This window comes from Chiloscyllium plagiosum, chromosome 38, assembly GCF_004010195.1.
Source record: "Chiloscyllium plagiosum isolate BGI_BamShark_2017 chromosome 38, ASM401019v2, whole genome shotgun sequence".
Lineage (NCBI taxonomy): Eukaryota > Metazoa > Chordata > Chondrichthyes > Orectolobiformes > Hemiscylliidae > Chiloscyllium > Chiloscyllium plagiosum.
Window position 1 is genome coordinate 10,866,456 of NC_057747.1, and position 24,583 is coordinate 10,891,038.

The 24,583-nt window shown below is 42.8% G+C and overlaps 1 protein-coding gene across 3 annotated transcripts in view; it reads left to right on the top strand.

Annotated features, from left to right (window-relative positions):
• Nucleotides 1-24,583, top strand: part of wdfy4 (WDFY family member 4) — a 318,819-nt gene that overhangs the window by 137,868 nt on the left and 156,368 nt on the right. For all 3 annotated transcript variants that reach the window (XM_043678828.1, XM_043678827.1, XM_043678830.1), the window contains exons 37-39: nucleotides 1,430-1,545; nucleotides 2,525-2,716; nucleotides 4,943-5,088. In XM_043678828.1, the coding sequence (XP_043534763.1) occupies nucleotides 1,430-1,545; nucleotides 2,525-2,716; nucleotides 4,943-5,088 (454 nt within the window). The remainder of the gene's footprint in view (nucleotides 1-1,429; nucleotides 1,546-2,524; nucleotides 2,717-4,942; nucleotides 5,089-24,583) is intronic.

Below are 24,583 nucleotides of genomic sequence, written 5' to 3' on the forward strand. Positions count from 1 at the left end.
CTGTCTGTCTATCTATCTATCTATCTATCTATCTATCTATCTATCTATCTATCTGTCTATCTCTCTGTCTATCTATATATCTATCTATTTATTTATCTATCTGTCCCCTCTCTATCTATTTATCTATCTATAGCTGTCTCTCACGCTCTCTCTCTCTCTCTCTCTCCAATGAAAGAGAAGCCAATGATCCGGTGGGACTATGGTGACTGTACAATGTTTTAGCGACTGGTCCATCTCTTGCAAGCAGTTATAATCAGTCATCACTCATCCTGCTAGGAGAAAGTGGGTACTGCAGATGCTGGAGATCAGAGTTGAGAATGTGGTGCTGGAAAAGCACAGTCGATCAGGCAGCGTCCGAGGAGCAGGAGAATCGACGTTGTGGATTCCTGATGAAGGGCTTATCCCTGAAACGCCTCCTGCTCCTCTGATGCTGCCTGACTTGCTGTGCTTTTCCAGCACCACATTCATCACTCATCCTGCCTCTGTTGAAAGCAGAGGTGACTGGGTTTGAGGCGAGTTGGCTCCCCTGTTTCAGATTTTCAAAATTTTAACTTCCTAAACATCATTTTTCAAAGGGCTGCATGGTGACTTAGTGGTTAGCACTTCTGCCTCACAGCGCCAGGAACCTCACCTAGCCTTGGGTGACAGACTGTGTGGAGCTTGCACATTCTCCCCGTGTCTGTGTGGGTTTCCTCCAGCTGCTCTGGATTCCTCCTACAATTCAAAGATGTGTAGGTTAGGTGGCTTGAGGCTGTGTTAAATTACCCATGGTATTCAGGGATGTATAGGTTAGGTGCATTAGTCAAGGGTAAATATAGAATAATAGAGTAGGGGTCTGAATGGGTTACTTTTTGGAGGGAGTGAGGACTGCAGATGCTGGAGATCAGAGCTTTTTGTAGGGTCAGTATTGACTTGTTGGGCTAAAAGGCCTGTTTCTGCAATGTAGGGATTCTATCTGATTCAAATCTACTCTTTTGCTTTTTTCGGGTGGGTCTTTGGTTAAAATTAGCATCAGGGTATTACAAACCAGTCCAATATTTTCAGTATTTGGAGAGGAGGAATGTGCAGGTGATTGGGAAGAGAGGGAGTGAAGGGGAGGCTGCGTATTGCTCCTTAGGAGGGCTAGCATAGTCACAGTAGGTTGAATGGCCTTTTCCTCTGTGATGATTATACTATTCTATAAAACTAGCTCTCAGAAACAGGCTGAGAATGGTCAGACTTTAGTAATGGAGTATTTCTGCCTTTGACTTTGCACACATTCTTGTTCAGGTGAGCTGCAAATATTCAACATGTGATTTGAACCAAACAGATGTCACTTGTGCAGCATGCTATGTCGAAAATGACCCCAATACCTAATTCGTGTCTGTTGCAACTACGAGTTATTGACTCCGGTATACTTTCAACATGTTACAACTGTGTCATTTCATAGCTACCCTGATGGATTTGGAGTGGGGACAAGCAACAAAAAAGCCTCTTGGATTTTACAGTCAGCATCCAACAGTGAAGATTATGATGGATCCTTTGAAGCAATGCATGCTGAAGAAGGTAATAATGACCTCTTCCAGGGTTCAAGGGGAAAACAAGTTCAGTTATTAATAGTATTAGTACGAATCATAGAATCCCTTACAGTATGGAAGCATCGAGTCCACACTGACCTCTGAAGAGCATCCCCCTCAGACTCACCCCCCTACCCCTGTATTTACAGGACAGTAAGGAAGATTTTACAGATACTAACAGTGATACTGAGCAGAAACTGATAGCCAAGTTCCATACTCCTGAAGACGGCCTCAGCTGTGATCTTGGATTCATATCATGCTACATGTGACCTTACCACACTTCTCCATCTGTAAAATCTTTCTTCCTGTCCTGGTTTGACACCATCACTTTGATAAATTGTTATGATCTCTCTACCTTAATTAGTTTGTACAGCTTTGGATTATTTATTACTTTGGTTAGACCCTTGGCATGCAATTCTTATATTGACTGTGCTATTCCAGTCATTTAGTTTGTCTCCAGCACCACCTTATTTTTAATTTTTTTTGTAATTATCTCTTTGCATCATTTAATCGGATTATAGGTTATCCCTTTGCTTGTTATCCAGCTGTTGGCACTTTACTCCCACCGTCTGACACCCTCAGTCACCTGCAGAGACTTAGTATTTGACAGTCCGCTCACACCAGTTATAAGATCTTTTGATCTCTCTGCCTATAAACTGTGTCTGTGTGCTCTTCACTTCACCTGACAAAGGTGAAAGCTTGTGATTTCAAATAAACCTGTTGGACTATAACCTGGTGTCGTGTGACTTCTGACTTGGTACAAGAAGTGTGTTACTTTGGGAATTCATATCTAGGGGACCAATGTCTCTCATGCTCCATGTTTCATAGATTTTCGCACCAATTCCCAATACCCTAAATCATAGTTTTGCATTTAGTTGACCTTGCAATGGGGAGTAAAGTATGTCTGTTGCAATGTGTAATACACAAATGTTTTGTGATTGAAACTTCTGATGTCTCTTTTTTGGAAGCTCAAAAGGAATTAATGGATTCGGTCGACTGGGTATGGAATCATCTCATGTCGCAGAGAAGACAGTTTCTGGAGGACATCTACAAGATTGACCTCTCAGTGAAACAGAAATCAAATGAGACTGTCGTGGACTTCTCTGAGGTCTCGCCATTGTGGGAGGAGTCTGCAACCAAGGCCTGGCATCAATATATAGGTTTGTATACTGAAGACTCCTCAGTGACTCCTCAGATACTGAAGCAGTTCATGTTCAAATGCAATAAGATCTGGATAATATCCAGGCTTGAGCTGACCAGTGTCAAGTAACAATTATGCCTCACAAATGTCAGGCTGTGACCATCACCAGTAAGAGACAGTCTAACCAATATCCGTTGACATTTGATGGTGTTACCATCACTGAATCCCCCACTGTCAACATCCTGGCAGTTATCATTGACTAGAAACTCAACTGACCCACCACATAAACACAGTGACTACAAGAGCAGGTCAGAGGCAAGGAATACTGTGGCGAGTAACACACCTCCTGACTCCCTAAAGCCTGTCCACCATCTACAAGGCACAAGTCATGATTGTGATGGAATATTCCCCACTTGCCCCAGATGAGTACAGCCCCAACAACTCACAACAAGCTTGACACCATCCAAGACAAAGCAGCTCATTTGATTAGCACTACATCCACAAACATCTACTCCCTCTACTACTGACACTCAGTAGCAGCAATATGTACTATTTACAAGATGCATTGCAGAAATTCACCAAAGATCCTCAGACCCAAAACCCATAACCACTTCCATCTAGGATGACAAGGGTAGCAGATTTATGGGAACACCATCACCTTCAAGTTTCCCTCCAAGCCATTCACCATCCTGACTTGGGAATATATTACTGACCCTTCACAGTTGCTGGGTCAAAGTCCTGGAATTCCCTCCCTAAGGCATTGTAGGTCAAGCCACAGTAAATGGACTGGACCAGTTCAAGAAGGCAGTTCACCACCACCTTCTCAAGGGCAACTAGGGACAGGCAATAAATGCTGGCCCAGCCAGTGATGCCAACATCCCACAAACGAATAAAATAAAAATCAGAAATAGAGTCTTAAATTGGAAATAATTTGTCAGGTTTACACCAAATCCAGTTGATCAATACTTGTGTAACCAGGTTTTCATAAACGCTTTACTTGCCTGAGGCTGACCAGGGAAATTCATTGTAAGTATCGGTATATAACATATGCCATCTATTAGTGTGCCCGAAAGGGGAATCTGATAATCTTACCAGTTTTTAAGATTACTATTCTTATTTTAATTGACATGAAGGATATTGGGTTGTGCTGAATGGTGTGCCTTTCATCTTGAAGCACTCACAGGTGAAGTGGACCATGGTTAGGTGAAAAGTAAAGCTCCCTTCATCTTATCCCAAGGATGATGCAGAAGGGAAAGTGAAACTCCTGTCTGAATTGAATGTTTTTTTGACACGAAGACAGACCACAAGGTGACCTTTGTGAGACTGCTTGTTCACTATTGGTTTAGCTCAGTTGTCTGGACGGTTGGTTTGCGAAGCAGTGTAATACCAACAGCATGGGTTCAATCCCTGCATTAGCCGAGGTTACTGTGAAGAACTCTCCTTCTCAATCTCTTCCCTGAGGCACGGTGACCCTCAGGTTAAACCACCACCGGCTGTCTCTCTAATGAGAGAGTAGCCCATGGTTTGGTCAGACTGTATGGGTACATGACAGTCACCAGCATTATTTTGGTATTGAGCGACTAATAGATTTAACATCCTTTGTCAAGGGTTAGCATTACTCTCTGCATGTGCCTTGCGCTCAACCCCTCCATTTGATTGTAATAATCAGCCCCACTCAATGGAATTGTCATAGAACCCTTACAGCGTGGAAGGAGGCTATTTGGCCCATCAAGTCCACACCAATGCATCAAAGAGCTAATCCACGTAGCCTGCACATCCCTGGACATTTTGCGAGACTTAGCATAGTTGATCCACCTCACCCGCACATCTTTGGATTGTGGGAGGAAACTGGAGCACACGGAGGAAGCCCACCCAGACACAGGGAGAATGTGCAAACTCCACACAGGCAGTCACCTGAAAGTGGAATCGAATCCAGGTCCCTGGTGTTGTGAGGCAGCAGTGCTAACCACCATTGAGTGGCACCAGAAAGATGAGTAGCAAGGTCTTCCCAGCCTTGATTTCCTACCCCAGTGAGTGAGGCTAGAAAGACACATTGCTGATCTGAAGTGGGCCCTGTACCCCACAAAGCAGTGTAGGGTCTCCTTGTGGAGATAAAGCATGCATGTGTCTGGCTCTGATCGGTTCACAAAATCCCAAGCATTCATTCAAGTTTTGTGGCTAATTGCACAATCCTTTTATAAAGCCGTACTGCATTTTAATTTTACACCATTCTTTGCTCTCCCAGCTTCAGAAAGGAAGAATTTGTCAAGTAAAGGTGTGCTGTCACAGCTCCAGCACAGTAAGTCTGAGTGGCTGCCAGAGAGCTTGTCAACGGCCATGCGTTCAGTCAGCAAACGGATTTTGAAAGAGGCCGATCGCCTGACTATGAAGGTAACCATTCAAAGTACCATTTTTCCAGACAGATCTAGGGTAGCTCAGGTGGCTAGCACTGCTGCCTCCAGGCCTCAGGGACCCGGGTTTGATTCCAGCCTTGGGTGAGTGTGTGGAGTTTGCACATTCTCCCCGTGTCTGCGTGGGTTTCCTCCAGGTGCTCCGGTTTTCCCCCACAGTGTAGGATAGGTTTGGCCATGCCATATTTCCCATAGTGCCTAGGGAGATGAACCATAGGAAATGCTGACTTACGAAGGATTTATGAGGAACGGCTGAGAGACTTGGATCTGTTCTCATTGGAAAGAAGAAGGCTAAGAGGGGATTTGATAGAGACATATAAGATGATCAGAGGATTAGATAGGGTAGACAGTGAAAGTCTTTTTTCCTAAGATGATGACGTCAGCTTGTACGAGGGGGCATAGCTACCAATTGATAGATTTAAGACAAATGTCAGAGGCAAGTTCTTTACTCAGAGTGGTAAGGGCGTGGAATGCCCGGCCTGCCAATGTAGTTCACTAAGCCACATTAGGGAAATTTAAACAGTCCTTAGATAAGCACATGGATGATGATGGGATAGTGTAGGGGGATGGGTGCAACACAGGTCGGCGCAACATCAGGGCCGAAGGGCCTTTTCTGCGCTGTGCTGTTCTATGTTCTATATAAAGCGATTAAAGTGGGATGCTCTTCGGAGGGTCAGTGTGGACTCGGGTCAAATGGCCTGCTTCCACACTGTGGAGATTTTATCATTGTACAGCACTGTCAGAATATAATGGGCCACACCATCATTTGGCTCTTGATTATTCGTTGTTTTAGTTCCTACATTAAGAGGCTGAAGATCTGGTCTCCAGCTAGTTCCAACTGGAAAGCTGCAACAAAGCCAAGGTTCACTTCCCACTAATCTTTAGTAATTAATCATGTAGAAACAGTCATGTGGTCAAGTTTTAGGGTATTATGTACAATGTCCAGAGTGTTTCCGCCGAATAGTATTCAAAATGTAAGGACCAGTGTTGAGGAAGGTGAAGCATTCATTTGAAAGCAAATAAAGCTTTACATAGAAAACCAACACACAACAGACTTATTTTGAACATCACAAATTTTAAGAAAGCTTTGTATCCTACTGTAATGAATATTTGGGCCTTTATAACATTTGCTATTGTGGTGAGATATGTAATCTTGATGGTAATTTTCCAGTATTTGTTTCATGGGTGACATGTTAACATCTGGATCTCTTAAGGAGCTGGGGAGCTGAAACGCAGAGAATGGATTTGAATGAGTTTGATCTGCCTTTTGCAAATGAATGGTTCTACAATTAGGCGAAAGTGAGGACTGCAGATGCTTTACATTAGAGTCAAGAGTGTGGTGCTGGAAAAGCACAGCAGACCAGGCAGGATCCAAGGAGCAGGAGAATCAATGTCGTTCCTGATGAAGGACTTTTGCCCGAAATGTCGATTTTCCTGCTCCTCGGATGATGCCTAGTCTGTTGTGCTTTTCCAGCACCACACTCTCTTGGTTCTACAATTGGTCTCAATGAGCTGGAGATGGGGAGGGCAATTGTACCCAGGATCTAAAACAGCTTTATTTACCTGTATTCATTCACCGGATATTGAATCAGTGGCAAAGACAACATTTACTGGATATCACTAATGCCTGGAAGAGCTGCTGGCTTTGTTGAACCGCTGTGGTGTTTGTGGTGTTGGTGACTGACAGTCCCAGGCGTTTGTGGTGTCAGTGACCCACAGTCCCAGGCGTTTGTGGTGTCGGTGACACACAGTCCCAGATGTTTGTGGTGTTGGGGACCCACAGTCCCAGATGTTTGTGGTGTCGGGGACCCACAGTCCCAGGCGTTTGTGGTGTCGGTGACACACAGTCCCAGGCGTTTGTGGTGTCGGTGACACACAGTCCCAGATGTTTGTGGTGTCGGTGACCCACAGTCCCAGGTGTTTGTGCTGTCGGTGACCCACAGTCCCAGGTGTTTGTGGTGTCGGTGACCAACAGTCCCAGGTGTTTGTGGTGTCGGGGATCCACAGTCCAGGTGTTTGTGGTGTCAGTGACCCACAGTCCCAGGTTTGTGTGGTGTCGGTGACCCACCGTCCCAGGCGTTTGTGGTGTCGGTGACCCACAGTCCCAGGCGTTTGTGGTGTCGGTGACCCACAGTCCAGGTGTTTGTGGTATCCCTGACCCACAGTCCCAGGTGTTTGTGGTGTCGGTGACTCTCAGTCCCAGGTATTTGTGGTGTCGGTGACTCTCAGTCCCAGGTGTGTGTGGTGTCGGTGACTCTCAGTCCCAGGTTTGTGTGGTGTCGGTGAATCTCAGTCCCAGGTGTTTGTGGTGTCGGTGACTCTCAGTCTCAGGTGTTTGTGGTGTCGGTGACCCACAGTCCAGGCGTTTGTGGTGTCGGTGACCCACAGTCCCAGGCGTTTGTGGTGTCGGTGACCCACAGTCCCAGGTGTTTGTGGTGTCGGTGACCCACAGTCCCAGGTTTGTGTGGTGTCAGTGACCCACAGTCCCAGGTTTGTGTGGTGTCGGTGACTCTCAGTCCCAGGTGTTTGTGGTGTCAGTGACCCACAGTCCCAGGTTTGTGTGGTGTCGGTGACTCTCAGTCCCAGGTTTGTGTGGTGTCGGTGAATCTCAGTCCCAGGTGTTTGTGGTGTCGGTGACTCTCAGTCTCAGGTGTTTGTGGTGTCGGTGACCCACAGTCCAGGCGTTTGTGGTGTCGGTGACCCACAGTCCCAGGCGTTTGTGGTGTCGGTGACCCACAGTCCCAGGCGTTTGTGGTGTCGGTGACTCTCAGTCCCAGGTTTGTGTGGTGTCAGTGACCCACAGTCCTAGGTTTGTGTAGTGTCGGTGACCCACAGTTCTCTTGGGAAAACAGGTCCATGTTTTTAATGCAAAGACAATGAAATAATGGCAATATAGTTCCAGTCAGGATTGCGGGCTTCTCATTACTGATGACATTCTAGATGCTAGAGGCTATGGTCTTGGTAAAGAAACCTTGTACTGTGTATGATCTGTTCAAAGTCAGACAAGTATCACCCATTTCCAACTCAATCCACTGTACGGTCATGTGCTTAATACCCTTGTCGGATGTCATGACTGTACTTCTGTACTGGATGCTGTTTTGATTATGTGTTTCAATGTGATTTGAAATCCTGGGAGTGCGAATATTATTGCACAAATCTAAATCTCAGCTGAGTGCCTGTGTCATTCAGCAGCAAGCATATGAATTAGTTGCAACTTTGCAAGAAATCTGGGCTTAGAGTTGTGGATTAAGTGACAATTTCCAGCCCTTGATGTTTTGGGGAAACTGTGCAGTTCAAAGTAATCTATTGGAATGGAGGATTGTTAGAACATTGCAAATTCAGTCACAGGTACAAATGTATGCTGTGATGTCATACCAGAGAGTGTAGAGAATTTGCCCTAGGGTCTGTTTAATTATTTTTAAAAATTAATTTTGATTATTACAGCTGATTACACCTCAGCAAGCAGTGTAATTGATATTTGTTAATTTATCCCTTGGAACATTTTGTAGAACAAGCTTTTGCTGTTGAAGGTTAAAGACTCCTTTATTGGTTTTTCTCTAAATATATCCACATCATTAGTTCTTCCAGTGAATATGTTACCATCTGGAAAATGCAGCTTTGAGACATAACTCATGCACGAATGCATGAAATTGGTGTTTCTGCAACTCCTGCTTTCATTCCTTGACAAAAGGACTGTAATTAAGTAAGTTGTGATCAGACAAAACATTATTCATTTTGTGATGTCCCTTAACATGTAGCCGACCGACAGTCTATCAAGTCTTTGATAAATGACTGCACTGTAAGCCTATTTTCTATGTATTAAATGCCTTAGTATACAAGAATATTCAAAGCACCAGTGATCGGTCCTGAGGAGTCAAAAGTTTGATATTTTTACCAAAAGTTGATATTTTTTAATATAGAGTCATACAGCAAGTAAACAGACCCTTCAGTCCCTGTGGACCATAATCTCAATCTAATCTAGTCGCACCTGCCTATGTTTGGCCCATATTCCACCAAAACATAACAAAGAGGTATTGGACTTTGGTGGATAAGATCGGAAATATGGCATGGTGGCTCAGTGATGAGCACTGCTGCCTCACAGCGCCAGGGACATGGGTTCGATTCCAGCCTCAGGCGACTGTCCATGTGGAGTTTGCACATTCTCCCCGTGTCTGTGTGGGTGTGATCTGGTTCCCTCCCACAGTCCAAAGATGTGCAGGTTAGGTGAATTGGCCATGCTAAATTGCCCATAGTGTCCAGGGTTGTGTAGGTTAGGTGCATTAGTCAGGGATAAATATAGGGGAGTGGGCCTGGGTGGGTTAGTCTTCGGAGGGTCGGTGTGGACTTGTTGGGCCAAAGGGCCTGTTCCCACACTGTAGAGATTCTAATTCTACAAAAAAAGTCACATGACACCAGGTTATAGTCCAACAGGTTTATTTGAAATCACAAGCTTTCGGAGCGCTGCTCCTTTGTCAGTCGTAATTGTACCCACATCCACCACTTCCTCTGGAAATTCTTTCCCCATACAAACCACTCTCTGTGTAAAATAAAAATACCCCTCATGTTCTTTCTAAATCTTTATCCTCTAACCTTAAAGATATAATATAATATAAAAATATAATAGCATGCTGATCTTCTGTTGCTTTGTTAAGTCGAGCATTTGGAGCACAGTTATGATATTCATTTACCAACTTAACTTGATCCTTTTGAGGCCATTATCTGGTATTTTGCAAACAGCAATGGACTAAATAGTTCACACATTTATGTATAATTGAGCTCAGCATTTTCTTCTTTTTATCAACCAGCTGGCTTTCTGTCCCTGTTTTTATGACAATTTCATTCTAAGGCCATTTGGCCCATTTTTCCATGTGCTAGCTTGATGCATTTTTCCTCTTACTTTCAAGTTTTTCTTTTTCCAATATTCATCCATTGTCTTTTTGAAAACCTTTCCAAGTACCATGCTGTTTATTGTATTCGCCCATTATTTACACATTTTTTCAAATAGTTTCTCCCATTGGTAGCTAAATTTAAGCTGCTAGTTACTGGCTCACCAACCATTACAAATAATTTATTCCATTATTTAGTTGAGCAAAGCCATACATCTCTTTCAGCTCCACCGTGATCTTCTGTCCCTTTGTTTTAATGGTTGTTAGGTATTGCAGGCTTGAAGGGACATGGTATAGAATTGTGAACAAAAGCAGAAAATGCTAGAAAAGCTCAGCATGTCTGGCAAACATCTGAGGAGAGAAATCAGAGTTAACGTTTCGGGTCACGTGAACCTTCCTCAGAATTGAAAGGTCATTGGACCCGCAATGTTAACTCCGATTTCTCTCCACAGGTGCTGCCAGATCTGCTGAGTTTTTCTCGCGATTTCTGTTTTTGTTTTTGATTTACAGTTCTTTCAGTATAACATTGTGAAACTGGCTGCTTTATTCCTACATGATAACAGTGACCACACTTCAGAAGAATCTCATCAGTTGTGAGGCATTTTGGGGCATGCAGAGTTTGTGAAAGACACTCGATAAATGCAAGTTTTTCTGATTGCTGTGCTTATAAAGCAGAACATTAATTGACTTACAGTGAGCAATGCTACGGAGATCTGCACTTTGTGGAACTTGTGTTCCATCTGTAAATTTGGAATCCAAAGCTAATCTCATTAATGGTGACTCTGAAGCTATTGTCAATTGTTGCAAAAATCAACTAGATTCACTAACACCCCCTTCGAGAAGGAAGTCTGCCATCCTTACCCAGTCTGGGCCACGTGTGACTCCAAAACCACAGGACAGCACAGTGACGCAGTGGTTAGCACTGCTGCCTCACAGCACCAGGGATCTGGGTTTGATTCCACACTATCTGTGTGGAGTTTGCACATTCTCCTAGTTCTGCGTGGGTTTCCTTTGGGTGCTCTGGTTTCCTCCCACCGTCCAAAGATGTGTAGGTGAGGTAGATTGGCCATGCTAAAGTGTCCATACTGCCCAGGGATATTCAGGCTCGGTGAATTAGCCCTGGGAAATGCAGGGTCACAGGAATAGATGAGGAGGACGGGTTCTGGGTGGGATGCTCTTCAGAGGGTGGGCTTCAGTGGGCTGGGTGGGCCAAATCTGCACTGTAGAGATTCCTAATGTGGTTGATTCTTAATCGTCCTCTGGAATGGCCTGAAAAGCCATTCAATTCAGGCGTGATTAAGGATGGGTAGCAAATGCTGGCTTTACCTGTGACACCTGCATCTCATGAAAGAGTGAAGAAATGTGCAGTCATGTTGAGAGAGAAAGAGAGAGAGTTCATTGTTTCACAGTTTAGTGTATCAATAATGAGAGGGGGGCAGATATTTCTCGGTTTCTTCTGACCTGTAGTGAGACATTTAAAGTGCCTTTGCAGGTATATTTTTATAAAATGATATAAATATAAATCCAATTTGAAGATAATTAACCAATAATCTTAATGGGAAAGACCTACTTCAGTGTGCAGTGTATTCCATTTCATCGCACCCTAGTATCATAGAGAATCACGCAATATTAGGAGCGCGAGCAGAGAAAAAGGTGATACCTGAGAAGAGGGACACCTTTCCAATGCTTTTCATCTTGAGTTCATTAGAACAGTTTTCAATAAATTAACTACACTTCTACCAAACAGACGACACTTTTCCCCATACTCTTTGGTCCATTTATGCTTAAGAACTGTATCTGACTCCCACTTGAAAGCATTCAGTGTTTTGCTCTCAACCTCTTTCTGTGACTGAGAATTCCCCAGGCTCACCACTCTCTTGGTGAAGAAATTTCATCTCAGTCCTACCCCATATCCTTAAACTGTGAAATCTGCCTCATCCCCGGGTCTGACCAAATATGACTCCAGACCCACAGCGATGTGGTTGACTCTTAACTGTCCTCTGAAATGGCTCAGGGAGACAGTCAGTTCCAGGGCAACTAGGGTTTGGCAACAAGTGCTGGCCTTGATGTTGATGCCCACATTCCACAGAAGGTAAAATGAGAAAACGACCCTGAGTCGTGCGAACGTTACCTGTGACTCGTCCGTCCAAGTTGCAAGCATCATTTGTACCTGACAGGTGCCATGCAATGGAAATCTGGCGCCAAGTTAAGTGGTCTCTTGGCTTGGCGCAAATTTCCATGTTCAGACTGCAAGTGAACATTGTTCGGGAGATTAGGTCGAGGGATGAGAAACATCAGTTATTTGGGTAGTTTGGAGAGGCAGGTGCTGTTTTCGTCTTAAGGTCGAATGAAAATTTGGTAGAGGCGAATCAAAATTGAGAGGGATCTGGGCAAGGCAGATGGAGAGAAACTGTTCCCCTTGTTGGAAGGATCCATGTCCAGCAGGGGCTGATTTTTTTCAACTGATCCGCAACAGAAGCAACAGCGACATGAGGGCATCCGTCTTATTCAGCAAGTGGTTAGGGCCTTTGGTGTCCTGCCTGAGAATGTAGTGGAGGTAGGCTCAATCATGGTTTTCATGAACTGAAGAATTGAATCATCAACTGATTATCTGGAGAGTGATATATTTGCAGGGCTACAGGAGAAGGTGAGGGAATGAGACAAGTAGTGAGGCAGTACAGATATAACAGGCTGAATGATCAGACTCTTTCTGCACTGTAACTACTCTGTTTGATTCAAATGGAAGCTAAATAAAGATGAAGTTTTTAAAGGATTTCTAAACATATGAAAATCTTTACCCTCGTGAAGACATTTTAATGTTCCACAAATTAGTTTCTCAGGGACCAGTGAGCATGTTTTGATTATAGTTATCATGTTCTTGCATAATTATAAACTTATGTACCTCCATTCAACGTGGTCTAACTCTTTCAAGGTTTCATTTTGCAGTAAGACGACTGGTCAAAGAGCAGAGGTCATTGTTGCTTCATAGATTTCCCATTGACTGCAGTCTGAGGAGGAACACTGTTATAAGGTTTGATAGCAGCTTTTGGTTTCAGTGTTGAATTACACACGTGCAGATCCAGGCATTGCTTTTAATATATATAGAGTATTGACGATGAACACTGATGTATTTGCCATCGTTACTACCATAAAATCGAGGGTGCCAAAACAAGACTATAGCTGATAGTTCCAGACTGAAAAGGTTTTAAAATAGTCTTTATTTTTTTGAAAGAAAGTCAAAATAGCAAATCAAAGTATGACATTTAAATCCTAAAATCGATGTTTGGAGTATGTTTTTACAATGAGGATTGTTGTTGTGTTGATAGTGACCTAATGAGGGGTATATTTCTCATTTGGAATGCTAAGAAGGAGGTTTGAAAGCAGAAAAGCATCCATTGTTTTCAGAATGGAATATCCTGATCTCTAATTCAAACATAAGGTTTATTTTGAAATTAGAAAAATGAGTACAGATCAAAAACACTGAAAAGCATAACAGAAGAATAAGCCAAGCCTTAGAACTTAAGCCAATGGGAGAACTGTATGGAACATTTACTCCATTAATATATAAATGATCTATTCCATGAATATTTATCCAATGACATTAATATGTTAAATTACTGTTATGATCCTAGCTGATGGTTGCCAAGTCAAATTCCACTGTGAAACCTGGCTTGATGGACCATAACTTTTATACAGGGGAACCTCAATTATCCGGATTTGATTATCTAAATATCAGGTTATCTGGCAGGATTGCAAGATCCCGATGCTCGTCTAAACTATGTTATCCGGCATTCGTTTACTGAAATTCGATTAACCGAAGGACTGCCTGCCCGTATCCTATGGATAATCAAAGTTTCTCTGTATTTGTAATTTGGTTACCGTGGCAGTCAGTTATTGAACATATTCACAAGAGGCTGTCAATATACTTGTAACAAAAGAGCATAAATATATTGCACAGAAAAAAGCTATGCCAGACAATTAGGGGAGATCTTACTCATACTTAACAAAAAGAGAGATTCAACACTTTTTTCCTTTCCCCCAATTTTACACACACATTCTTTTATTCTCAACTCCAGTGAAGTGTCGTTTCTATCTTCACTCTCTAATTTCTTATTCAACTGACAAGGTTGCAAACACTTATTTTCAGTGTTTGTTCATTCACCAAACATAATTTTCTCTCTATTACTGTCTCTCCCCAAGACTCACAGATACAAGCTAATTCGCTGAATTGTAAGGAAAAACCTTTGGGTTTTCCTGAGACTGTTTACTGCTTTAAACCGATTAAGACTTTTTTCCAACTGTGGATACCTGGGAGATTGTCAAAGCTAGAGTCGAGAGTGTGGTGCTGGAAAAGCACAGCAGGTCAGGCAGCATCCGAGGATCAGGACAATCAACGTTTCGGGCATAAGCCCTTCACCAGGTATGAGGCTTGTGGGCTGGGGGGGGGTGTTGAGAGATTCACAAACCTCATTCCTGATGAAGGGCTTATGCCTGAAACGTCGACTCTCCTGCTCCTCGATGCTGGCTAACTTGCTGGCTTTCCAGCACCCCACACTCGACTCTTGACTCTGATCTCCAGCATTTGCAGTCCTCACTTTCTCCAGATTGTCAAAGCTAAACTGCTCTTCTAATATGGCTCTTTTCCTTCCAAAGAAGCCATTTGGCCTCTCTTTTTCTGTCTCCCTCTGGGTTGTAAATTTTAAGTTCGTGAACCTCAGCCATTGCTTCGCCAGGGAGCTTGTCTAGTCACTTAGCTTGAGTCGCATGATTTTTTGGAAACATTGTTTTGACACAATACTTAGAGAAAAAAATGTTTCTATAAGACCAAAAGAGACAGGAGTGGAAATTAGGCCATTTGGCCCATCGAGTCTGCTCCGCCATTCAATCGTGACTGAGAAGATTCTCAACCCCATTCTCCTGCCTTGTGCCCATAATTTTTGATCCCCTTAACAATCAAAAACCCATTGATCTCTATCTTAAATACACCTCAATGACCTGACTTCCACAGCTTTCTGTGGCAATGAATTCCATAGATTCAAAGAAAGGTGACCTTCACAGAATTAAAAGAAAAAATCCTATTTACCTCTATTTCAGATTCCTGCAAATTCCCAAATGGTAATATCAATTAGAGATGTTCATTGCAATAAACCGGAATAATAGCCTGGGATCATGCATGTGCACCATGCTGACTCTGAAATATGAGCATGAAAAGTTTCTTTCTACTTCCTGCTGATTGTATTATGAGGTTGTACCCAGTTAAATTAATAGGAGCAGTTTAGTAATGGCGATAGGTGCTCCATTTTCCTCGCTTGGTGTTTCTGATCTGTGGATTCACCAGCATTAATGGAATTGAACTGAACAGTAATGAGCATCGTAAAAGCCATTTATGATAAATTAGTTCAACATTTATTTTTCCAATTAGTCACACAAATGACCAAACATTAATTTAGCTAACTGCCCTGAATTGTGCAAAAAGAGGCAGATTTTATGAGGAGGATCTGGATATCCCCACAGGGAACATTGAGCCCCTAGTGACTCTCAGACAGGACATCTGATAATGCGGTATATCCAGCCGAGTTCATGCAAGTATGTTCAATAGGCAGATATCAAAACCATTCATTAACCAAAGATCATTCTGCCCAACATAACTTTGCCCCATCTCGTCTCCGTAAATTCCTCCAAATTACAACCTGATGGAATTTTTTGCAGTATTCCTATTCCAGCCGTTTGTTCATCTCCATCACCAGTTATGTCTTCTGTAGTCAAGTCAAAGCTCTGGAACTCCCTCAATAAACCTTTCCATCTCTACCTGTTTTTCTTTCTTTTTAAGACTCTTCTAAATATCTATTTTGTTGACCATGTCTTGATATTCTGTCCTAACATCTCCTTCTGTGGCACAGTGTCACCTTTTGTTTGAGAATGCACCTGTACAATATTTTACAACATTAAAAGTACTATATAAATACAAACTGCTTTCTCTCATTCTTTGAATTCCCTGATAACTCATCTTTTTTTGATCCAAATTGATTTGAGTATGAGTGCACATCTTTTCCCTATCTGACTCATAGACACTGAATGTTTCTGTGTAGATTGGATTTAACTAAGCAACATGTTTCTGGGCTGAATTTCAGTTTACATTTACATTTACTTTGAAGCTATTTGAAATTAGGAAAGAAGGCAGTTACCGTCGTGCAACTCTTTTCTTTGATATTTCTTCACGGGACGTGAATATCACTGCCTAGGCCATCATTTATTGCCCATCCCTAATTGCCCAGAGGGCAGTTAGGAGTGAACCACATTGCTGTTGGTCTGGAGTCACATGTAGGCCGGACCAGGCCAGGATGACAGTTTCTTTCCCTGAAGACATTAGTGAACCAGTTTCCTTGACAGTCAACAATGGTTTCATAACCATCATTAGACTCTTAATTCTAGGTATTTATTGAATTCAAATTTCACCATCTGCCGTGGTGAGGTTTTAACCCAGGTCTCCAGAAAATTTGCTGCGTTTTTGTATTAATAATCTCACGCTAATGCCATTACGCCCATCACCTCTCCCTAACTCTTATTACACGTCTAGAATAAGCTCAAGTCTCCTTCTCCTTTAACAAAGACTGGAAAGGAAACCATCATTAGAAGCCTAACAGCAATAATGACACCTACAAATGGAAAATGGTCGTTTACGCTGACTATCCAATGGTACAGCTGGAGAAATGTTTAATGTCCATACCTTGGAGTTAGAAGAGCTTTAATTCAAAAGCAAGTCACTGACCTGACTTGTCTAGTGGTAATGTCACTGGGTTAGAAGTCCAGGCCAATATTTTGGGTATGTGGGTTCAAATCCCAGTACAGTCTCTCGTAGAATTTAAATTAATCTAGAATTGAAAGCTAGTTTCAGTCATGATGTCATGTAAATTGTCATAGATTGTTGTAAACTCCCATCCGATTTACAGATGTATTTCAGGGGAGGAAATCTGTAGTCCTTTCTTGGTCTGGCCAATATCTGGCTCCAAACTCTCAACAATATGCTAGACTCATAACCGGCCTAACAACCTATTCAGTTCAAGAGCAGCTAGGGAAGGGTACTAAATAGTGGTCTTGCCAGCGATACCCACATCCCATGAAAGAATAAGTAGAAACGTCGTTCAGTGGGGCACTGAGGGAATATAGCAATGCTGGAGACGCTGTCATCCATTTGAGGCACAGAGTTTGATGGTAAATCGGTCAAACTTGTGCTTCGAACCAATTGGCAAGGTGGACGGATGTGTGATGCAAATATAGAAACGGGAGTAGGCCATTCAGCCCATCGAGCCTGTTCCACCATGCAATGAGATCATGGCTGATCTGTGGCCTAACTCCAAATACCTGCCTTTGGCCCATATCCCTTTGCTTAACAAAAAAATGTATCTACCTCAGATTTAAAGCCTGAAGATTTCTTTGGGAGTGAAGAGGGGTATGATTGTCTATTTTAAGACCAGGAATTCCAGAAACGCATGAAATTCAAGACGAGCTACATAAAAGCAGCTAGCCAAATGATTGTCCGAAGGGCAATCTCCATTGGATATTCCCCCAGTGGGGACCTGTTGTCCAGGTGAGAAATAAATGGACCTGGTTGAATATCCCACCACTGCCCCAATCCTTCGTGTTAAGTTAATCTACAGTGTTTTGCTGAAATATTAAAGGCACTATTCCCAGGATCCCGAACAATACTAGTTTCTTGTTTCAGTAGCTGTTTGGAGTAATGTGCTGTGTGCAAATTGCCTGACATACTTACCTCCATGATTGCAGAGCAACCCGCACTATGAATCACCGTAAATCTCGAGCTGCTTCAGCTCACGTGCGAAGGGGTGCTACAGAAGTGAATATTGCGTCTCTCTCTTTTTCATTTCTGCCCTCACCACATTATCCAGTAAAACGCACCATTGATGCAGAAATGTTATGATGGCCAACATTGCCATGAATTTGTGCAGGTTAAGCACAGCCTTGATATTCCAGCACCCCCACAACAAAGAGAAGTCAGAATGCCATTTTTGGTTTATTGCTAGTTAATACGGTGCGATTATAGTTTGGGATATTACAGCTGTTGTCATGAATTTTCCTGCTGGTTCACTTGTCTAACATTAGCAAACTCACTGACGCTGCACAGAAGACTGAATATACAACTCTTTCTGTGAATTTTGCCTGCAAAGTTAATGAATCATTTGCATAATACGTTTATCTGCGTATTACTGAGATAATTAACATCCCTGATTATCTAATTAAGTTCATTAAGTGTCTACCAACACAGCACCATGAAGTTGACATTATGTTCTACTGTCAATAACTGCACTGTTTTCTTGGGAAGTAATTAAAATGTAAATTAGCATGATGTTAATTGCACTTGGGGAGATTTTGAATTGAATATAAACTTCTATACGTTTATAGTGATGCTTAGATAGACTATATGGCACAAAGGTAGTCCATTTGGCCTGATTGGTCTATATTCCACCCACCCTCCTTCATCAAACACTACTGTCATTTTCTTCAATTCTTTTTCTCCCTTGTGTACCAATCAAGCTTTGCTTAAATGCATTGTTATCCAGTCAGATTTTTATTATCACTAATGCAATCTGACCACTTGGTGATTTTTTTTTTTGTTTATTAATTCATTGGATGCAGACTTCACCGGCTGACCCAACATTTATTGCCCCATCCCTAATATCCCTGGAGAAGATGGTGGTGAGCTGTCCTTCCTGAACTGCTTCAGTCCTTGCAGGTCACCCACAGTGCTGACAGGAATAGAGTTCCAGGGTCTTGACCCTGCGACACGGAAACAATGACGGTATAGTTCCAAGTCAGGATGGTGGGTGGCTGGGAGGGGAATCTTTCAGCTGGTGGTATTCCCGTGCGTCAGCTGCCCTTGCCCTAGATTGTAGAGATCATGGGGGTTTTGGAAGTTGCACTTTGAAGATCCTTGTTGAAGGCACGCAACACTGCGACTGTCCATCCAGGGTGAAGGAAGTGAATGTTGAAGGTGGTGGATGGCGTTCCCGTCAAACGGGATGCATTATCCCGGATGGTGTCAAGCTTCTTGAGTGTTGTTGGAGCTGGACTCATTCAGGCAAGTGGGGTGAATTCCATCACTCTCCTGATTTGTACCGTGTAGATAGTTGGAGAGTTACTCACTGCAGAATTCCTAACCTTTTGGTTTGCTGTTGTTGTCAGAGTATTGATGTTGGGAAGATGGTTCCATTGGTAGGAGACTAGGACCCAAGGGCAGAGCCTTAAAGTAAAGGGAAGATCTTTTAGAACAGAGATAAGGAGAAACATCTTCAGCCAGAGAGCAGTGAGTCTATGGAATTCATTGCCACAGAAGGCCAGGTCGTTGAATATATTTAAGACTGAGATAGATAGGTTCTTGATTGCCAAGATGATCCAGGGTTATGGGGAAGAAGTGGGATGAGAAACTTATCAGCCATGATTGAATGGTGGAGAAGACTCGATGGATTGAATAGCCTAATTTCTGCTCCTATGTCTTATGGTCTAATGGGTATATCTCTCTTTATGGCTAGTCCACTTCAGATTTTGGCAACAATAATCTCTAGGATGAGTGAGGGTTTAACAATGGTAATGCCACACTGAATTCCACATTAAAATGGTGGGATTCACTACTGATGGAGATTGTTATTGCTCTGCACTTGTTGGGCGTAGTCATTAATCACACTTATCAGGCTAAGCTTGGATGTTGTAAAGATCTTAACACATATGGAGACAGGCTGCTTCATTATCTGAGGAGTCACCAATGGTGCTGAACATTATGACAATATCAGGGGACATCCTGTTACGATGGAAGTAAGGTGTTTGATGAAGCAGCAGGCGATGGTTAGGTCTAGGATACTACCCTGAGGAATTCCTGGAGCTGAGATGATTGACCACTAACAGGGACAAAAAAAACCTCCTTTCTGCTAGGTATGACACAAATTGCTGGAGAGTTCCCTGATCCCCCTTGATGCCAGAATCAGTCAAATGCTGCTTTAAGTGAAAAGAAATCACACTCGCCTCCCCTCTGGAGTTCAGCTCTTCTGTCCATAATTGGACTGAGACTGTAATGAAGTCAGAAGTTGAGTAGCCCTGGTATTTCCCAACCTGAGTGTCTTTGAGCAGTTTATTGCGAAGTAAGTACCTCAAGAAAACATTGTTCAATGACTGCCTTTGCTGATGGAGTAAAGATTTATAAAATTGGATTCGCCTTGTTCGGTCAGGGCATACCTGGATAATTTTCCATGCTGTCGGATAGATGCCAATGTTGACAGTGGAGCAGCTTGGTTACAGCACTCCCAGTTCTAGAGCACAGTTATTCAATAATATTGCCAGAATGTTATCATTGCCCATAACCTTTGCAGTATCCAGTGCCTTTAAAAGTTTCTTGATATCACATGGAGTGACTCGAATTGACTGAACGCTGGCATCTGCGATGCCAGGGAGCACTGGAAGAAGGCGAGATGGATCATCCACTCAGCACTTCTGGCTTAAGAGTTCTAAAGAAGAGCCATAACAGACTCAAGAATATTAACTCTGTGGTTCTCTCTACACAAATGCTGCCAGACCTGCTGAACATCTCCACTGTTCTGTTTGTTTCAGATTTGCAGCATCCACAGAATATTGTCTTTTTAGTGTGTGTGTGTGGAGTTGATGCTGTTGGGGGGGAGAAAGCTTGAGGGAGTTAATGCAATCCGGTTAAGAATGTAGACAACCATATAATAGTTATATTGCAAAAGGAGGCTATTCTTGTCATGTCTGTGTTACGTATTTCAGCTTTGTCATTGCTTTGTGATTATCGTCCATTGCTAGTTGCCCTGTGATGGTGGTTATGGTGGACATTGTCATTTGACCACTGCAGTCCTTGTGGTGATGACACTCCCAAAGTGATTTCAAGGCCACGTTTGACCCAGTACCAACGAGGACCTGGAGATCCATATCCAAGTCAGGATGTATGATGTGGAGGAAATAATATGCTATTCCTGATGTTGCATTTAATCATTTGAAGAAAGTTAGCAAAGGATGATCTATCAACGTATCCAAAGCAGTCGAAATGAATTTGAGTGGAGGTCAGTGGCATCAAATGAGCTATCCGTGATTGTAAATGGAACGGAGGATCAAGATGAAATTTCTAAGGGTAGTTAAGTGCTGAGGAAGGAAATCCATTTGTGAAAATAAATCACACGCCCTAGCAAGGTAGGAAACCACAAGCAAGACAAGAACAGAAACAAATCAGCTTCAAAGCTGACATAGCTGGGTGGGAAGCAGTAAGGGCTCAGTAACCTCTCCAGCAACATTATAAAACTTTGCTTTGTCAGTAGCTACAGGTATACAGCACTTCAAGTGAATCTGCAATATGATCTCATAACATTTGCCTGGACACATTTTGAGCAAGTGTGCTCTGAATTGTGTTGCATGTTTTTTAAACATGTCAAGTTGAAACCACATAAGGATGTGCTAAGTGTTTTGGCTGACAGTTATGAAGTGGGGCTACTGTCTAATTCTCATGCGTTCTCTGAGGATGGCATACACTCCTTGGGAAAATCTTGTGCAATGTTTAACTTTCTCTTTGCAGTATAAAAGTGAAGATATTTTACAGTCTTAGAAGAATAGAGACGTACAGCACGGAAACAGATCCTTTGGTCCGACTTGTCCATCCTAACCAGATATCCTAGTCTGATTTGCTTGCATTTGGCCCATAACCCTTGCAATCCTTAAATATTGTAATTGTGCCAGCCTCCAACAACAACTCTAGCAGATCATTCCATACACACACCACCCTCTGTGTGAAAATGTTGTCCCTTTGGTCCCTTTTAAATCTTTCCCCTCTCACCCTAAACCTATGCCCTCTCATTTTGGACTCCCCACTGCAGGGAAAAGACCTTGTCTATTTATCCTATCCATGCCTCTCATGATTTTATAAACCTCTATAATGTCACCCATCATCCTCTGCTGCACCGGGGAAAACAGCCCCAGTCTATTCAGCCTCTCTCTATGGCTCAAATCCTCCAACCCTGGCAACATTCTTGCAAATCTTTTCTGAACCCTTTTCAAGTTTCACAACATCCTTCCTATAGCAGGGAAACCAGAATTGCATGCAGTATCTTAACAGTGGCCTAACCAGTGTCCTGTTCAGCCACAACATGACCTCCCAACTCCTACATTCAATGCTCTGACCAATAAAGGAAAGCATATCAAACACCTTCTTCACTATCCTATCTATCTGCGACTCTACTTCCAAGGAACTCTGAACGTGCACTCCAAGGTCTCTTTGTTTGGCAACACTCTCCAGGACCTTACCATTAAGTGTATAAGTCCTGCTTTGATTTGCCTTTCCAAAATGCAGCACCTCATGTTTATCTAAATTAAACTGATAGTAAGAATAGGGCATTTTTAGAACAGTATTGAAGCCACCATGAGAATTCTGGTAATAAATAATGATTGCTCAAAAGTCAATTTTAACAACAGTTAGGAAAGAGATGAAACTAATATAGAGGCACTATGTAAGTGAGTATTGGTTGAATACAGAAGCACTACTGAGCTACCCACGTGTATTACATGGGATAATTCCGAGTGGTGTTACTTACGATAAGTGAAGATATGCTGTTTTACAATGACTGTTGTTTCAGAATGTGATAAAAATCCCTAGCCAGATCATAATGAAAGTTTAAGTAGTCAAAATATGAGCAGGAACTTCCTAAGAGAATGAAGTAGCAAGGTTCTGTGGTTTTGATCAAACAGCAGTAAACTTTACCATATAACTTTTGGCCAATTCAGAATATGTGGAACCTCTGTTCTACCACCCAGAATGAACATATGGTTCATTTGGGTAATAAACATCAATGACATGGTGGGTGATCAAGTTTCATTAAACTTCCCAAGCAATCACAATTTTTCGTTTCTGGTTTGGCTTTCAAACGCCCTCTCAAAAATCCCTCCATCATGGACTACCTCAATGACTGCTCTCTTTTAGATTCCTGGGTTGAAAGCTTCCTTGGACTCTGACACTACTCTGCAGTACATCTTTATGAGTAGAGCTCCAGCTCTTCACCAACAACTAGCTCCACTGAGCAAGTCCTGCCCTTGGTTTTTCCCTCAAGTTTCAATCCAGTTCAGCAACATCAATGGTATGCTACCTCAGCTGCTCCCAGGCTTCTTCTCAGCTCATCATGGCTTCACCCAACACAGACCTAGTGGCCTTCCCACTTTTCCAGCTACCCAGGATTACTTCTGAATCCTGACTCTGACACTTGGTGACCTACTGACTCCCAGAACTGTTCGTCGAGTTCATTTATAACATCACAGAGCCATCTGACTCCTCTCTGAATCCACATCACACAGTCCATTTAATTCGGCTGTTTCTCCAGCAGTAAAGCTAACCGCAATACTTCTAATGTGGAATCTCCGTTTCCCTCATTCTCACCTCCTCTCACCTGACTGTACCTTGAACCCCTCTGCAGTATCCATCAAATTGTCAGTGTGACCTATTAAAAATCTTGCAATTAGCCCGTCCCTTATTGCTGGGCAGAATTGTGTTGTTGCTCCCTGGCGACAGTCTGAACTCTGCTTCATAAATGTTACCAATCATAGACTGCTGGCTTACTCAGTACCAAAAGTGGGTATGAATGGAGTATTTCATGCCACTGTATGATCCCATGATTACAATGTGGTAAGGATGTTTCTATTTTGACGGCCCTTTCCTCCTTGTGGAAAGGAACATATCTTGAGAGAAACTGTCTTGAGCAGTGGTCAACCCGTTAGACTTAAAGTTTTATATCTTTCCAGGCTAAGAATCTGATCATCTGCTCCCTATGGGTTACAATGGTCTTGTTAGCTGGAATCCCTATAGTGCAGGAAGTGGCCATTCAGCCTATTGAGTCTACAGTGACTCTCCAAAGACTATCCCACTCAGACCCAACTCCCTCCCCCATCCCTGTAACCCAGCATGGGGGTTTTCACTGTAGCTAACTCACCTAACCTGCACATCCTTGGACACTACTGGGTGATTTTTAGCATGGCCAATCCACCCCTAACCTGCACATCTTTGGACTAAAGATCTTCCCAGTGACCAGCTGGAGACATCATTGTTTTTTTTCTTGATAGGAAAGACTTTATATCCATTAAAATAAAATCTCCAAAGCAACAGGAATGATGCTATCGAGGTTGCTTCATTATCTGATGAGTTAGAAATGGTGCTGAACATTGTGCAAACATTAATGAACATCTCAGCATTCATGTTGCGATGAAACGGTGGTCATTAATGAAGGAGTAGAGGATAGTTTGATTCAGGATGCTACCCTGAGGACCATGAGAGAAGGATCTGTCTTTGGGCAAAGCACATATAGCAAACCACACTGTGCACCAAAGATGCCCTGTTAATTAAAGCAGCGTAGGAGCATGTGAAAGCTGCTGAAGATTTTTGTTCAGTCTGTTGTTGGCAACTCACAGTTGCTCAGCACTGTCACTGTGGAGACAGATCATGTAGAACCATAGAATCCCTACAGTGTGGAAGCAGGTCGTTTGGCCCATCAAGTCCACACTGACTCTCCAAATAGCATCTCACCCAGATTCACC